The following is an 18,391-nucleotide window of genomic DNA, read 5'->3' on the forward strand; positions in this document are numbered from 1 at the left end:
TCAGAAAATTGTGTTATCACTGCTTGCTTGCAGCCATATTCAGAGACAAACCCTAAGCTTTATCTTTGCACTCGATAGTGCAATATTAAAGCAAATTTAACTCTAGTCAGGAGAAAGATATTTAGTGCATAAATGAAGCATGTCGCATGCATATGTGAGAATTAAACACTTGCATTGTTTTTTGTATTTTTTTGTAGGCCTAACCGATATCTTCTTCATGACCTGGTCCAATATTTATTTGCTGTTGCCCACAGGCCTTTCCTCGCTTATCCAATTCCTCGTCCTGTTTATCAGTAAGTGAATCCTTTAGTCTTTAATTAGTCAAGTACATTCCTTGATTTCTACAGCACTGTGGTTGAGGTCTTAATTAGCAAACCGCTTAAAAAAACACAACAGTTGATCCAATAGGTTTGTCTGTTTGTAGGCTGGAAATGTTCTAGTCGACTCCTTCCAGCCTGTTGACCCAGAGTATGCCGACATCTAACGTGAACCAAGAAAGAGCCAGGAAAAGAATACATGCAGGCCTTTGGATGGCATACATGTAGATGTTTTGGTAGCTTTCGTGCATGTAATACTGAAAAATAGCATGAAATCCCCAAATAAACTGTAGGGTAATGGTTGTGTAGACCTATTTAGTAACACCAGTGAATAATGTGTTAATTGCTCCATGTTGTTCTTCTGAGTGCTGCAACAGTGGATGTTTTATTTCAAGGGCACTTGCCTTTATGCACAAGGTCATCGTTTTAATTCATGTATTATAATGCTCTCTAATGTTAGAGGATTCATTTCAACCTGGACAGTATGAACCATGTGTCTCCTAAACCTCTGCAGCATTGAATAGCTCTAGTGACTGTTAAATGTAAATATTGTGTGTTTTTGAGAACTTTCTAGTGGCTGTGCTGCTGCATTCCAAATGGAGAAAAACGATAATTTTTTTTACTTTGTTTTGCTTTTGTATTATAAACCTGGTTAAGAACAACAACCCAATAAAATGAAACAATCGCGTAAAAATGATTTAACTTGAATATGTAACTAAATGTAAAACTTTTCACAAAGCTAGAAGCTCTTTTATGATGTCATCACCTGTCCACCCATAGACCCTCCCACCTTTGTGTTTAAAGTGAAAGGAAGGCAAACGACATAAGATCTTGTATTAGTTATTGTCTAATCTGGTTTATGATTTTTTCAAATGTACAATATTGCTTTAATTCACAGTTTAATTGCAAGGTTTTTTGAATTGAATCCCTTTGAGCCATGGACAACGCGGGATAAAATCGATCGGGTAAGTGTAGAAACTGTTATTATCCTTGTCCTGTCATTCCGCCTAATCATAATATATTTTCACAATATCTGTATATCTTTATGAAGTATGAATATTAGAATAAGATCACCATAGGATCCTCACTGAAATTAGTAATCAGTGATTATCGTGCAGGATCACTCAAATCATTTTAGCATAGAGAAATATTTCACTGTTAATAATAAATGACTTTGTGAAGACATTCTCTTATTTTTTTCTTTTTCAATTCATAAGACAATGATCTGCACCTGTACCAAATGGCCACTAAAAACGAGATTCGGAAAATCTCTCCCTCTTTGTATATGTATTGATGTGTGTGTGTGTGTGTGTGTATATGTATATATGCACTATCTCGAAGGAATGAGAGGCTGAGGGAGAGGAACCTTTCTGCTCCGGTTTCCAGCACAGTGCGTCTTGATGAAAAGTGCCTGCTCCCATCACATCCAGATCCTTCCAAGGATTCTAACTGTCTCTCTGAAATCTTTACACGTTGGAACCTACTATAGGTGTTCAATGAAAGCTCGATGTGACTACACATCCTAGCATGCTGTATGAAGAAATCAAATACGTAGTTGCACCCATGAGGGGTTTTTCAACAAATCAGCATACAGTATAAACAGCGCTCCAATGCGTGCAGGGGAAATGCCTCTGATGAAGTGGTATGTTGGCCACAGAATATAATAATATATATATACTTTATAGTTAGGCTTAGATTTAACTTGTACAAAACCATTGAAATTCAGCAGTTATAGTTACCTGACCTAACTATAACTTATGCCCCCACAATGCACTGATCCGGCCTTGTATTAAATATTTGGTTGGGGTTGGGCGCCCCCCTCCCCAGACCTATTTTGGCCTTGGCAACCTCATCCCTTGGGTCCCTGCCATTATACTATGGGGAGGGGAGGCTATGCAGCCGCTCTCCCCAGGCTGATTTTGGCCCCCGGGTCCCAGCCTTAATTGAAAAGGGGAGGAGGCTGTATGTGCCCTCTCCCTGGCTGTCCCCAGGACACCCAGCGTCAAACATTGTGCAACTCGCAGATCTCATAGCGGTCGGACCCCCAGCCATAGAGCACCGTTCCGCATCCTCATTCAACAGGTCATCGAGCCTTACACTGTTTATTCCCGCCTTCTGTTCTGTGCAACAACAGGCCACCCTTCTTCCCCCAGTCCCACTGACAGCTTACGACTCCACCTGGTCACTTACCCACGACCAGAGCCTGACCTCTGAGTCTCGATCTATTCCCAGATTTCTTGCACCGTCCGTAAGACGCCCCGGACCACACCACCATCTTAACACCCGGAGGCCAGTGTGCCCCGTTCTTTCCTTCACTAGACCTAGCGTTGACTGAGCCCTCCTTGCCACTAAACCAGTGGCTTTATGTTCTTCAGGCATGCATTATTGTTGTCCTGATGATCCCATTATTCTCTGAAAGGGATCGAAACTTATTTGACTTGCTTAATACCGGGTATACAATTTAACTTTATTTTTATGTGTAAAAGTTGTGCTTTCATTTTGCTCGTCTAATTCTTGACATTTCAAACAAGCCCTTTGCCCTGCCTAAATGTTTGTTTTCTTGTGATTTTCTTTGTACCTTAATGTGTAGGATACAGGACTGCGTCACACTTTATTTTGACTCGCTTGATCCTTCACTTGTTATTCATTAAATCACACTGTCCGGCTGGACAGCAGCAATATAGTATTGATTCCAGTCTCTATTTATTGTTTGTTTATACTTAACCTTTAAGGCCACAGTTCTTAGTAATTATCAATACCCAAGGTCCTTGTGCGCCATATTGGGTCCCCTTGATTTGTTACCCGGAGTTTTATATAGCACGAACTTGACCCAAAGGTATCAGAGTGCTTTACATGAGCACCAGCTGCACTACAGACGGACATATTTGTTTTTTGTTAGGCACGGGGAGAGTAAGTGATTTGTCCAGAATCACAGGATTTTGAGGGTCCCTGCCCAGACTCTAACCCGGTTCCCCAGTGTCGAGGCCGACCGCTCTAGCCGTAAGGCCACATCCTCTCCCCAAAGTTTGCGTCTGCAGAGCACAGAGGTCTGTTGATGTAATCTCATTTCAAGGAATGTCTGAGGAACTGAGGGCTGGTGTTATGTAGAGCCTTAAATTTGATGTGGCTCCTTTTCGGAAGCCAGTGCAGTTACTGAATTTCCTTTGCAATAGATTGGAATTTGAGAATGCCCAGTAGAATCCTGACTCCTGCGTTCTGCACTGAAGATGTTTTTCCTGCATATTCAAGCAAAGGCTATTACAGTAGTTTAACTTAGATAATACTAAGGTAGTGATCACAGTCTTTTTGGTGTGGACAGGAATGTAGGGCAAGATTTCTTTTATTGATTAACTTAGATAATACTAAGGTAGTAATCACAGTCTTCTTGGTGTGGACAGGAATGTAGGGCAAGATTTCTTTTATTGATTTGAGTCGATAAAAACTAGAGCAGGTGTTAGCTTTGACCTGCTTTCAGAAGTTACATTTTTCATCAGTGAACACTCCTAAGTTTTTAGCCTTGGTCACCGGGATAGGTAGAGGGCCCAAGTCATTCGGCCACCATACGGGGAATATGTTTCCCAAGCAGAACCACCTCTATATTACCTGAGTTTAATGTCAGGCAGTGCTTACTCACCCAAGAACTGACAGCCAGCATGCAGTCATGGAATTGAGCCGAGGCTTTGGTGCTATTATTGAAGGCTGACTAGACAATTTAAGGTTAGTCAGCATAGGAAGTCGAAGATAGATCAAATAATCTGATCAGATTGGCCAACTCAGTGACATAAATATTAAATAGTGTAGGGCTGATTAATTAACCCTGCGGAACCCCACACGGAAGCGTGAAGGGAGAGGATTCATAATGGCCCAAGGCCACGGATTGTTGTCTCTCTGAAAGAAAGGAAGTGAGTAAGGTTAAAGCTTTCTCTTTGATCCCTAAGGGACTCAAACGGCTAATCAGCAGCTTGTGGTCGACCGTGTCAAATGCTAATGACAAATCAAGGAGGATAAGTACTGCCGCTCCACTGCTATCCAATGCAGCCCTAATTTCCTCTGTGGCTTTGATCAAGGTCGTTTCAGTGCTGTGCCATGACCTAAAGCCAAATTGAGTCTTATCAAGAAGTTGATTGTCTTGTAGAAGCTGGCTAACTGAGTATTCATAACTTTCTCTACTATTTTAGCAGGAAGTGGGAGGTGTGAGATTGTGCAGTAGTTGTTAGGTTGTGGTATATAAATAAATAATACCGGATCTAGGTTTTACTGGACATAGCAATAACAGATAGCTCAATAAATAAGAGTCAAGATTCGAGGTAGTAGGAGTTTGCAGGTTTAATACAGCATAAAGGACAGGAACAGGACAACCTGCACGGGAACAGGATGGCAGCGCTGCCGGGGGCAGGATCAGAATCGGCGTAACATTTAATAACAGTGCACAAATATATATACTAAAACAGTTACATTACAATGAATTACAGTAGGCGGAGCAGTGGGTGTGGTCAATAGCAGTCGCGAAAGATAAGGCATAAAATGGGTGTAACAGGGCGTATACATAGACATGTGATGTAAACGTAACAGAATATGTCATAAATGGGGCGGAAACATGGAGGGGGCTACCTAAGGAGCCGGGACCTCTAACCTAATGGTGCGCGCAAACTGACAATGACGTGTTACTAGGAGAAGCTGGGGGCTATGAACTCTGTGCTAGGAGCAGAGACTGAAGTCTGGAGAGTCAGGGCGACATGTACCTAAACAGTATCTAGTATCTGATGTTTAGAGAACATGTTGATAGAATCCAAAAGTTATCGGGGTAAAGGCTAACGAACTCTAAGAATGGTGCATGCATTATTCTACATGTAGTGCGTGATGAAGAATATTAAATGACCATTAAATGCAGTATTTCTCTTACATGGAGACGTAAAGGCTAGACAATGACGGAAACTATTGATGCGATTCAGTAGCTTAGGAATGCAGAGAAGGAGGGCTGGACTGATAACTAGAATCATAACATACTCTTGGCAGACTCAGAGGCAAAGCCAGGCTGAGCCGGGCACTGTGAGGCAGGAAGTAAGTGAAGGGTCGAGGATACAGGTGGGGGCTGTATCGCTCCTCAGCGAGGACTCAGAAGACAGGAGCTGAATCTGGTGTCCGGGCCCTTTTGAGGCCTAGAAACGGGGACTTTACAATGAAATAACGTGCACACTGAGAAACGTGGCAACGCAACTTTACATAGGCCTAATATTCGTAGTATTCACGAGAACTGGAAACTGGCATACTAATGATGGACACAACTGTAATTGCGTCTTTAATCAAACATGGGGGATACATATGCATATTTAATCATGCACACATAACATAAGATGGAGGACACGTAGGGACACAGAACATGGCAAAATTTACTTTTCCACAAGGTTCTGCTGGGTTCAGTTTGTGTTTTATTTTAAAAGAGGTAGTACAGAGGTCTTTTTCCAAAGGGAAGACTCCTGTACTAAACATGGAGTTAAAAATGGCTGACAGACTGATGCCTATGAGTTCAGGGGTGTGGTTAAGAACCGAAGGAGGAAAAGGGTCATTTGGAGAGCCGGACTTGGCCTGAATAATCATATTGGTTATCTGATCCACGGGTACCGGAGAAAATTCTGTGAAAGATGATTGAATGGTCTGAAAACTATCCACCTTAGCCATATAGGAGACAAGATCCCCTGAATTTAGAATAGATCTGTTCAACTTTATCCTGGAAACTAAGCGCTAATGAATCACAGAGAGCTTAGGAGGGATTGCGCACTGCATTACTAGAATGTGTGGTAAGTTTGGTTACCACCTGAAAGAGCTCTTTGATGGAATCTTTAGCTCCATCTAATTATTGAGTATAATAGTTGCTCTTTTCCTTGATTAGTAGATTTTTTGTATTTGGACAAGGTGAGCTGGTAGAGGGAGAGCTCCCTTGCATCATGTCGTTCCCTCAATCATTTTTCCAGTCTTCTACAATTTTGTTTTTCAAGTCTGAGAGCCTCAGAAAACCAAAGGGCTGGCGGGATTTTCCTATTGTTAGAGGGCTTTTTTGAGTCTCTAACTTGTTGGCAGCAGAGTTTAGCCAGTTTTTGAGAAGCTTGCTCAGTATCATCTAGCAGGTAAGGTTTAGATTGCAGAAATTGCTGAATAAGCAGGTTATTATTATTGTTCTTCCATGCGCAAAATTGTGAGGAATGGCTATTCCCTGATCTCGAATATTGAAGTTGCGGAACATTAAATTCCATTATGATGATCTGTCCAAACGAAGGGTAGGATCTCCTTAATGATGATAGGGAAGCTGTTAGTGTAGAAGCCATCTAAAGTATATCCAGCAACATTTGTGGGTTTGTTAAATGTTTGAATTAATCCTAACATACTCAGGGTGTCGAGAAGGGCTTCAGTATTTTGGTCTGCTGAGGCCTCGAGGTGAAAGTTAAAATCGCCTTATATATGAAAATCTTTTTCACAGGCACTGGCCTCTAAAAGAGAGCTTATGTTGCTGAGGAAGTTACCTTTGGGGCCAGGAGGGCAATGAGCAGCATGCTTTATGCGAAAAGTTATTAGTTATTTTTAGAGAAGTAAAGCTTTGTGCCTCGCCATGAGATTGCCTCAAAAGACGCCATGAAGTCATCATGGGAGGTCAGAGCGAATTCACCCCCTCGTTTGAGAGGTTTATCCTGTCTGTGTACAGAAAAACCTAAGGGCACTGCTACACAGAACTCCGGGCTAGCTGAGGGATCTGCCCAGGTTTCTGTGAGATAGAGCAGATCAAGTGCCTGGGACTCAATAAAGTCTGCTATTTCAAGTATGTGTTTTGTAAGGAAGCGTGCATTAAGTGTGCACACATCTTAGAAATCGGTTCTTCTGTGTGCCGTGACCGATTCTTAACTGAGGTTGAAAGGAGGAGGGGACATGCGGGAGGCGGGAGCCATTAGATTGAAACCGCAGTTATGGCATAACAATTTACTCATGAGGGGATGTGAAGCGCAGTTGAAACAAATGCAACCGGGGGGGGGGGTCAAGGTTGTGGTGTTGAGTGTGTGGCGGTCTTTACCGTTATAAATCTGACAATTATGGTGATGGGAGGCAATTAGGCCAGGGTTCCTGGTGCTCGGCACGTTCTGGCCTTGCTTTTGGCACACCTATGGCGCGTGGATATGCTCTCAGCTGAGTTAACGTAGCCCTCTATTAGAGGGGGCGTGGCCATAACCCGAGCAAGGAGCTCCGGATAAACAGGTGGCAAAATGAAATGGGACTGAATACTTGAGTCCATCAACGCCTGCAGCTTTCACAGGCTCGCCTATGAAGAGCTGTATCCTAGTAAATTAAAACAAAGAAAATTAAAGATGAGAATGATAAAATCAACACATTAATAAAAAGGGAAAGGAATACTCCCTCTAATATGGTGGCCAAAGTAGCTGGGATGCAGGCACCTCCAAAATTTGCACTAGTGCCAACAAGGAAAGAAAACGGCAAGTGTTACTCAAAAGGAGCTGCGCGGACACGCTCTCAGCTGAGTTAAGTAGCCCTCCCTTAGAGGGTGCATGGCCATTGCGTGAGCAAGGAGCTCCTGATAAACAGGCTTCAAAATGAAATGGGACTTAAAACCTGGAGTCCAGAAAACCCTGCAACTTTCACAGGCTGCACTGGGAAGAGCTGTATCCTGGCAAATTAAAACTAAAAAAATTAAAGGTGAGAATGATAAAATCAACAAATGAATAAAAACCGGGAGGAATACTCCCTAGAATATGGAGACCGAACTAGCTGGGATCCAGGCACCTCCCTAATGGCACAAGTGCCTACAAGGAAAGAAAACCGGCAAGTATTGCTCAGGAGGAGCTGTCGGCTCCCACCAAGCAAACAGCTACCTCCTGAAGGGTGGTCACCTCGGGAGGTAGCAGGAGCCGGCCCTGCGGAGTGGCGGTCCTCAGGGCCATCCATGGCTCTACAAGGGGGGCCGTGTGGACCCCCTTCATTGTAGTAGTAATCCCCAGGGAGGTGGTGGTCCCTGGGGCTGCGGGGCTCCCTTTAATTTGAATAAATTGCCATGGGGAGGCGGCTGTACCTGTGACAATGGAAGAGGCTGTATGACCCCCTCACCCGCAATCATTTTTTCTTTAGCCCCGGGGAGGTATCAATCCCTGGGGCTGTGGGGTAGGCCATTCGGGGTCCCCCCACACATTTATTATATTTAGGCTCGGAGAGATGGCAGTCATGGGGGCTGCGGGGGAGGCCTACGCCCCCCCCACACACACATTCATTTGAACATCTGAAAGAGACACGTTAGTGATAGATTCCTTACCTTAGAATATCTCCAGGCGTCAGACTGAATCCGGAAAGTTTCGCTAGCAGTACCCCTGCGCGTCTGTAGGTGGCGTTGTGCGGCTCTGGGTCCGTCGCTGGCATCGTATGTGCCGTGATGACGGCACGGAGACTACTTAGGTGCCACCCATGCGCGCTGACGTCAGTTTTTTCTTTTTCCGCGCCAGTAAGTGCAGATTCGGTTAGAGCACGTACCTCAGTCATTTTTTGACTATCTTTTTGAGACTTTTTGTCTCGTGTTGTATTTCTCTGGTGCAAGTAGGGATGCCTGGTTTAAGTCCTGCGGGACCTGCCATCGCAATATGTCGGTGGCAGACCCTCACGATGTCTGTCTCTACTGCCTGGAACGTGACCATGACCATGACTCCCGGTCCTGTGTGGACTGTAGGGCTATAGCCCCGAAGGCCTAGAGGGAGCGGCGCCAGAAGTTGCTTAAAGTTTGGCACTCGTCCTGCGCTGCTCGAGGTCCAGGGGTCATTCTCGTGACCGCTTGCGGAGCTGTCATCACCGTTCCTTGGGACCCAAGTCTTCACCCTCGGATTCGGGTAAGAGACGACACAGTCGAAGAAGCGTGTTCGCTCTCCGACGTCCCCCCGTCGGTCCTCGGATGCTCCTTCGGAGCCTGGGAGTCCCGTGGCCTACCCTCCTTACTCGGGTCTGTTGGCGAGTCCCGCACATATGCAAGAATTCCTTGCCGCCATGGGTCGCCTGTTTAGGCCTCTGGCTCATGCCCGGTGCACCTTTGGGCCCCGCGGTCCCGTGTCTGGATCCTGCTGGCCAGTCGACTCCTCCGAGGGATCCGGCCCCGGTGCCGCAGGATCCTGCGCCGCTGGATCCGGCCACTGCGTCAAGAGGTCCCATGCTACCGGCTCCGGCCCTTCCGCCGGCGCTGCAGTGGATCCCGCTGGTTCCGCCTCTGCCCCGGTTCCCGGATGGTTTTGTCCAACCTGGAATCCGAATTGGGACACGGCGCCAGCTCGTCCGGCCCTGTTCCCGGCGCCGTTTCTTCCCTCCCTGATCCCTTCCACGCTGCCGAGACCTGTGCCAACTGCACCGGCGGCGGAGGTCGATTGGGAGGGGTAGGGGGACCCTCTTGCTCATCAGTGTTATTCTGAGCAGGACTGGGTGGACGATTTAGAGGAGGCCGGCTGCCTTGCCGTCTCCTCTTATCCGGGGTTTGCCTCTCCCCCGCCCACTATGGAGGAAGGCGCATCGTATACAGTGGTGATCCGTCGGGCAGCGGAGGTCCTTAACCTCGATCTCCCCACGGTGACCCTTAAGACTAATCTCCTCACTGAGGTGCTCCAGTCGGCGTCCACCTCATCGTAGCCACTGCTGCCCTTTAACAATGCCCTCACTGAAGTCTTGTTGGGCACTTGGTTGCGGCCGGCCACAGGTGCTCCAGTGGATAAAAATGTCGTCCGGCGTCATCGCCCGGCGCTGGGTGACCCTGCCTTTCTGACTACTCATCCCACACCGGAGAGTATAGTCATTCAAGCCTCGATGACTTTTGGGCCGCTATTCACACGCGGTGTGGGATAACGTTGCTGAGGTGTTGCCTCAATGCCTGAAGGAGGTCCAGACTGTGCTGTCTCAGGCTGTGGCTGAGGTTAAGGACGCGGCTAGGTTCGCCATTTGTTGTGGCTTGGACCCCACTGACTCCCTCGGTAGGGCAATTTCCACGACTTTGGCGCTTCGTTGCCACGCCTGGTTGAGGTCCACCGGGTTCTCCCTGGACGTCCAGAGCTCACTCATGGACATGCCTTTTGACGGCACTCGCCTGTTTGGTGATAAGGCCGACACTGCACTGTAGCTTTTTAAGGAATCTCGAGCTATGGCCAAGTCTTTGGGCCTTTCCACAACGCGCCTGGCCATGTCTACCTTTCATTCCTTTCGTGGCCATGGCAGAGGCGCCCCTGCCCGTTCGTTCAGCCAAAAGCCTGCGCAGAACCACACTCAGCGCGCCCGTGGGTGTGGAGGCCGCCGGGGTGGCTGTGGGGGGCTGGCTTGAGGGTCAGTTTACCTCCGCCCGCGACGTCTACCTCAAAACCTTCCTAGTCTGAGCTTCAGGTCGCACATCATGCCGGTGGGTGGCTGGATTCGTCATCAACTTCTCCATCCGACAAATGGGTGCTGCAACTAGTCAGGAGGGGTTACCCCCACCACATGTCGGGGGATCACTTTGCCCTTCTCCAGCAGAAAGTTATGGTCCTCTTGGCCAAAGGGGGCCATTAAGTGCATTCCTGGGCCGAAATTAGGATGTGGTTGTTATTCTCACTACTTTCTGATCCCCAAGAAGGACAAAGGGGGCTTGCGCCCCATCGTGGACCTCAGGGACGTCAATCGCTTCCGCCGGAAGAAGTTCAAGATTTTGACTCTGGCTCAGGTCTTGACTGTCCTCGACCATGGAGACTGGATGGTAGCGTTGGACTTGCAGGATGGATATTTTTACATCGCCGTCCTGCCAGCCCTCCGGCGTTACCTGCGGTTCACGGTAGGCCAGGAGCATTTTCAGTTTGCCGTGCTCCCCTTCGGCCTTACCAGTGTCCCTCGCGTGTTCATGAAAGTGATGGCGGTGGTCGCAGCTCACCTACGCAGGTCAGGGGTGTCAGTCTTCCGCTACCTCAAAGACTGGTTATTAAGGAGGCTCGCCCCAGGTAGTAGTCACCCACCTTCAGACTACGGCTGACCTCCTGCATTTGCTGGGGTTCTGCATCAATGTGCTGAAGTCGCACCTGAGTCCCTCTCAGAAGCTCCCCTTCATTGGAGCGGTTCTGGATTCGACGCAGTTTCTGGTTTATTCCCCCAAGCAGCGAGTCTGGGATATTCAGGCTATGATTCCGATCTTTCAGCATCTATCCCGGGTTTCAGTCAGGATGACCCTCCGGCTCCTGGGCCTGATGGCCTCCTGCATCCTACTGGTACAACATGCCAGATGGCATATGTGGGCTCTGCAGTGGGACCTGAAGTTCCGGTGGGCACAGCATCAGGGCAACCTGTCCGATCACGTCCAGATCTTGGAGGGCACTGCACGACAATTGCAGTGGTGGCTCACAAATCGCTACCTCTCCCTTCCCCAACCGGAGCACACCGTGGTGACGGATGCGTCCCTCCTGGGATGGGGAGGCCACTTGAGAGAGGTGGAGATCAGAGGCCTCTGGTCTCTGGCAGAGTCCAGGCTCCAAATCAACCTTTTGGAGCTTCAGGTAATCCGATTTGCACTACAGGCATTCCTTCCCTCTGTCCGGGGAAGTGTAGTGTAGGTGTTCACAGACAAGACCACCTCCACGTGGTACTGCACCAAACAGGGCGGGGTGGGGTCGTGGACCCTTTGTCAGAAGACTCTGCTCCTCTGGACATGGCTGGAACATCAAGGCATTACCTTGGTGGTTTAACACCTGGCAGGTTCTCTGAACGCCAGGGCGTACGAACTCAGCCGCCAGTGCATGATAGATCACAAATGGCGTCTGAACTGGGACGTGGCGCAAGGTCTCTTTCTGCAGTGAAGAGAGCCTTGGTTAGATCTATTCACCACCGAAGAGAACGCGCAAAGTCATCAGTTCTGCACGTTGGAATTTCCAAGGCGGCACTCACTCGGCAACGCTTTTCGTCGCGAGTGGAATTGTGGTCTGTTGTACGCCTTTCCGCCTATACCACTTCTGCTCAGAGTGCTGAAGTAGATTCAGCGCGACTGGGCCCAAGTCATTTTTGTGGCTCCGGATTGGGCACGGACATACTGGTATCCCGAGCTACTCAGCATGGCGATCGATCCCCCGATCCGGCTGCCTCTTCGGGAGGATCTTCTGTCGCAGCAGCAGGGGACGGTCCTCCACCCGAACCTGTCCAGCCTCCACCTCCATGCGTGGAGATTGAGCAGCGACAGTTGACAGCTTTCGATCTTCCTCCCGAAGTCTGTGATGTAATTCTGGCAGCCAGGCGTCCCTCCACAAAAACGGTATACGCCTGCAGGTTGAACAAGTTTGTGGCATGGTGCACAGCGAAGGATGTGGATCCCCTTTCTGCCCATCTTTCCGAGGTTCTTTTGTTCCTTCTTTCTTTGGCCCAGCAGTGCTCTGCTCTGGGTACTATCAAAGGTTATCTTTCGGCCATCTCCGCCTTTCTACGACTTCCAGTTCAGCCTTCTCTTTTTAAGTCTGCAGTTGTCAACCGTTTCCTGAAAGGCATTACGCACACGTTTCCTCCCATGCTGTTCATAATGCCTCAATAAGACTTAAACCTGGTTTTGATGTATCTGATGTGCGCTCCCTTTGAGCCCCTTCATAACTCCTTTGCGTCTTCATACTCTCAAGACAGCTTTCCTGGTAGCTATCACCTCTGCCAGAAGAGTGAATGAGCGCCAGGCTCTTTCTTACAAACCTCCTTTCCTTTCTGTTCATCTGGACAAGGTAGTTTTAAGGACCCGTCCTTCTTTCCTGCCAAAGGTTGTCACGCCCTTCCACATCAGGCAGACCATCACTTTGGCCACCTTCTTTCCGCCTCCTTCCAAAGAGGAAGAGACGCTCCACCGTCTGGACCCAAAATGTGCGCTCTCCTTCTACCTGAGCTGCACACAACAGTTCCGGGTGGATGACCAGCTCTTTGTTGGCTACGTGGGCGCCAAAAAAGTTCGGGCCGTGCACAAACGGACCATCTCTCGGTGGGTTATTCTCTGCATCAAGGCCTGTTACTCGTTGGCTAAGAAGAAGCCTACTGGGGGGCTGTGTGCCCATTCCACCAGGGCAACAGCAGCCACTACTGCCTTGGGACGCGGCGTTCCCTTGCAGGACATTTGTCATGTAGCTATGTGGGCCTTGCTGCACACGTTTACCAAGCATTACTGCCTTAACAGTCAAGTCCGGGAGAGACGGCTTCTTTGGCAGTTTTGTTCTCTGTGACTTTCTGGTGTAATCTTATTCGCAGACCCACCAGCGGTGTTGGTATTGCTGTGGTATCTATTCTCAGGTAAGGAATCTATCACTAACATGTCTCTTTAAGATACACAAGTTACTACTTGTGTAACGATATATCTATAACAGACATTAGTTAGTGATAGATTCCTTACCGACCCACCCAACCTCTCCATTCTGTGAACTGATTACTAGGGTTAAGGACATCCCTTTCAGGGCCCTAGTTTCATGGCACCAGTAGTCGGTTTCTTGATTTGTTCAGCGTTCCTGGCGCGGAAAGTCGTGCACAGAACTGAGGTCAGCGTGCATGGGTGGCACCTAAGTAGTCTCCGTGACATCATCTCGGCGGGTACGTCGCCAGCGACGGACGCGGAGCCGCACAACACCACCTACTGACGAGCAGGGGTACTGCTAGCAAAACTTTCCGAATCCAGTCTGACGCCTGGCAATATTCTAAGGTAAGGAATCTGTTAGACGGGGACCTGGAGGGTCGGCCGAGCACAAGGGGAGAGGCCTCCGGTGAGGGCCGTCTCCAGCGATCGTACAGACAAGTAACTTCCCCCCCCACAGATGGACACCACACGAAGATCAGAGTAACACCTTTTATAGGCAGTTCTTGAAGTAAGGTAGTACGATACAAGGAGATCAGGACACGATGATCCTCTCAATTCTAGTCTCTAGTAGGGGAAGGGGGTAGCGGGACAGTCTTGGTACCTACGGGTACTGAGGTGAAACGGCGGTAGCTCACAATCCTCGAGCTCGGTGGTCGGACGGGTCGAACCGCGGCAGCGCCAGCAGGTCCCGAAGAGATCGTAGGTGGCAACGGGCCGCGGCAGCGCCAGCAGGTCCCAACGACGATGGAAGGTACAACGGGCCGCGGCAGCGCCAGCAGGTCCCACGAGGATGAAGGTTGCAGAAGGCCGCGGCAGCGCCAGCAGGCAGGACGATAGTTCACAAGGCAGGGCTGCGGCAGCGCCAGCAGTCCGTCAAGGATGAGTTCTTCTCGGTGTCTCTCGACTCCAGGATACAACTGCCTTCCTGCTCTGGGGCTGCCTCGGTTATAGGTCTGGCGCCCTTTGATGTCCGGACCCTCGCACTGGGAGGTCGGGAGGTCCGGGATGAGGTAGTCCAGACACCCAGCAGGGGGGTGGAGCCAGCACCCGGGGAGGCTGGGGGCGATCGGCACCTGGCGGGGGATAGCCATCGACACTTCTTTCTCCCATTAGCCTGCCAAGTGGTCCGTTCACCTCCTGGATGGATGGTGGTGCCGGGATGGCGGGGCCTGGCCGGGCCCAGGGTTGGGGTCGAGCTGAGGCCACGCGGCCGCGTGGTGCAGTGTCCAAGATGGCGGCGGGGCCGGGCAATGGGGCTGACGGGGGCCCGGGCCCGTGACACAGAGATATCCGGGAGCAGGCGTCCCGGAGGGGACGGGTTGCGGGTTGCTTCTGAGGGTAGCCCCCGGAGGGCCGGTGTCTGGGCCCTGTCGTGCGGGGAGGGAGCGAGCCCTTCGTGGGGCCTGTCCAACAGAATCTATCACTAACTTATGTCTCTTAAAGAAATATCGTTACACAAGTAGTAACTTGTGCTTTAGGATCGGTGAGGTGGCAGTCCCTAGGGCTGCGAGGGGGGTTAATGTGGGCCCCCTGCATTCATTTTATCTATAGCCCTATGTAGGTGGCGGATCCTGGGATAAGCCGTAGGAGGGGGGGGCCCGTGTGCCCTCCACCTGCATATATTTTCTGATGCCCCCGGGACCTGGCTCACTGAGGTCTGTGCTTCTTTTATTTTCCCCCTTTTTTTCTTTTTCGATGGAAGCCTTGGATTCAGCGCCATTGCTGACGACATTTGTTTTTAAAAGTGCTTTTCTGCAGTGGCAGTGTCCCTCTTGGACCTCACCACCACATCTATGGTGTCTGAGTATTTCTACCCTGCCCCTTTTCTTTTTCTTTTTTTAAACCTTTTTGTGGGGCTCGGCTGAAGCCAAGTCCCAAGACTGCTTCCAACACTTCTGGTATCAAGTGTCGGCAGGCAATCGGATTTGAGCATGGGGACTGTTGGATCCTCGAAGGATATATATATATATATATATTACCTACTCGCCAGTAGGTATATATAGTTAGGATTTTTTTCTCTATGGGATTTTTGAAAATTCTATGTCAAATAACTTTGGCGTTTGTGGACGGAATTGGCTGAAATTTTCAGGAAAATGGCACATTTTGTTTCTGAGCAGCCCCTGAAAATTGGGGGGGGGGGTTCGTCCAGGGGGGGTCGAGAAAAAAGGGGGTCTCAAAACGTGTTTTTAACATTGAGTTTTCCATAGGGCGGTTGGCCTCACTTTTAGCCCGAACGGCTGAATGGATTTGCACGAAACTTGGCAAAATTGTAGGGACTGGTAGCCCGATGTGCCTTTTGTAGGTCTCAATATATGTGCTACAGTGGATTTTGAGAAATTAACGTTTAAAAAAAGATATATATCTGTAACAGCGGACCGGGCAGCGCTCCAGTACGCGTACTTTTCGCGCAACGGAGCTTTGTGAAGCGAAGCTGATTGGTTCTCCGGCGTCTGTAAACATTCCAAACAGTCCGTAGCGGCCGCCATCTTGTCTCTCGGTAGGATCGAGAGACAAGAGGAGGCCAAAGCGAAGGGGCAAATGACCATAAGGGGGCATAGTAGATCCTCGCTGACCCCCTAGGTTTGATGTGGAGGTTTTAAAAGGGCCCCGCGGGGCAAAAAAAATAAAAAATAATAATAATCGAACGGCTGAATGGATTTGCACGAAACTTGGTAAAATATTAGGGACTGGTAGCCCGATGTGCCTTTGCTAGGTCTCAATATGTGTGCTCCAGTGGATTTTGAGAAATTAACGTTCAAAAAAAGATATATATCTGTAACAGCGCTCCGCTTCGCGTACTTTTCGCGTTACGGAGCTTTGCAGAGCTGATTGGTTCTCCGGCGTCTGTCAACATTCCAAACAGTCCGTAGCGGCCGCCATCTTGTCTCTCGGTAGGATTGAGAGACAAGAGGAGGCCAAAGCGAAGGGGGAAATGACCATAAGGGGGCATAGTAGATCCTTCCTGACCTCTTAGGTTTGATGTACCATTTTGCCAAGTTTGGTGTAATTCCGTTCAGCCATTCAGGCTGTAGACGTATGTAAATGTCCTATGGAAAATTGCATGGGGAAAACACATTTGAAAGTGTTGAAATTTAGAACCAATTAAAATGTTACTTTGGTTTTGTATTTGTGTGTGATGAAAGTTAATTGGTTATGTATATATGTCAAATGAGAGGAAACCACAGCCATTTTGTGATACTACTGTCTGAGGTACATTTGTGAGGAATTTTTGGTGGTGAATTTCTGGTGTTTGATTTACACAGTACTAACACTTCTCCTACTTTTAAAAAGGTGAGTTGTTAATTTGTAAGGGGAACTATGTTGTACACTTGAAGATAATTTGAAAAATGTTTTCTGTTATTTATTTGCAGTCCTTCTGTTATACTAAATACTTGATAAAGTTAGTTTTATATTAGGTATTACTAAAAACGATAAATGAAAGTGATTATTTTTTTCTGCAATTTACAGCAAGCAATTTCAAAATAAAATGGCTCACAATGAAGAGACCGTGGCAATTTCTTTTGAATTGTCCACTACATTGATTGAAATTGAGAGCACCAATAATGAAATATTGTCACAAGGAGGAGATGACTTGTATGATTCCATTAGATTGATTGAACTGGACAGCACCAATAATGAAATATTGTCACAAGGAGATGACTTGAATGATTCCACTACATTGATTGAAATTGAGAGCACCAATAATGAAATATTGTCACAAGGAGGAGATGGCTTGTATGATTCCATTAGATTGATTGAAATGGACAGCACCAATAATGAAATATTGTCACAAGGAGGAGATGACTTGAATGATTCCACTACATTGATTGAAATTGAGAGCACCAATAATGAAATATTGTCACGAGGAGATGACTTGAATGATTCCACTACATTGATTGAAATTGACAGCACCAATAATGAAATATTGTCACAAGGAGGAGATGACTTGAATGATTTTTTTGATCAATCTGTTGATGGCGAATTTATCGAATGTTTGGAGACCATAGAGTTACAAGAATCATCATTGCAGACTTTTCATGAGGAAATTGCTGATGAGGACATGTTACTAGTTCTTTCAAATTTAGAAAATTCTGAAGAATAAATTTATATTTAGAAATCAAAAATTGTTTGAGACATTATTCATTTTTATTTTTAATTTATGAGGTTGTAGCGAAGTGATTGTAGTATAAAATGAGACTTATAGTATAGAGTGCAACATTTTTATGTTACATGGTAAGTTTACTCCTATTTACTTCCCTTCTGCCACTATATTATCTCCAATGTGTATTTGACATCTCTTCTTCATCTCCGGCCTCCTTTCTCTCACTGCGTGTCTCCGATGCATCTTATCGCTGCTATTTTGTGTAATTACGGAAGAGAGTAAAATAAAATAGTTCGGAACGTGAAAAGGGGGCAAAGTAGAGTACCCCTCACCCCCTAGGCCTTTTTAGGCGGTCCCAAAAGGATCAGTTTCTGCTTTCCTGAGAGATTATGGTATGAGTTCCATATACCACAATAATTTGCATTACAACATGCAAGATATCTATCTCCTATTACCAACTTTGAGATATTCGCGCTAAGCGCGAATATCTCCAAAAAGTAACACCTGCCCTGAGCAGTTCTTAGCCATGTTATCCAATGGGAGGTGGATAACATGGCTAAGAGCATTAGCTCGGTAATGCATGAATATCGCTGACTTTTTAGCGATATTCATGCATTGCGGCCG

At 47.7% G+C, this 18,391-nt stretch overlaps 1 protein-coding gene across 1 annotated transcript in view; it reads left to right on the top strand.

Annotated features, from left to right (window-relative positions):
• Positions 1 to 18,391, top strand: part of NDUFA9 (NADH:ubiquinone oxidoreductase subunit A9) — a 178,155-nt gene that overhangs the window by 124,547 nt on the left and 35,217 nt on the right. Inside the window, exons 9-10 of the mRNA XM_078673981.1 lie at positions 198 to 293; positions 1,216 to 1,282. Coding sequence (XP_078530107.1) covers positions 198 to 293; positions 1,216 to 1,282 — 163 coding nt within the window. The remainder of the gene's footprint in view (positions 1 to 197; positions 294 to 1,215; positions 1,283 to 18,391) is intronic.

Source organism: Lissotriton helveticus, chromosome 1_1 (assembly GCF_964261635.1).
Source record: "Lissotriton helveticus chromosome 1_1, aLisHel1.1, whole genome shotgun sequence".
In the NCBI taxonomy this organism is placed as follows: domain Eukaryota; kingdom Metazoa; phylum Chordata; class Amphibia; order Caudata; family Salamandridae; genus Lissotriton; species Lissotriton helveticus.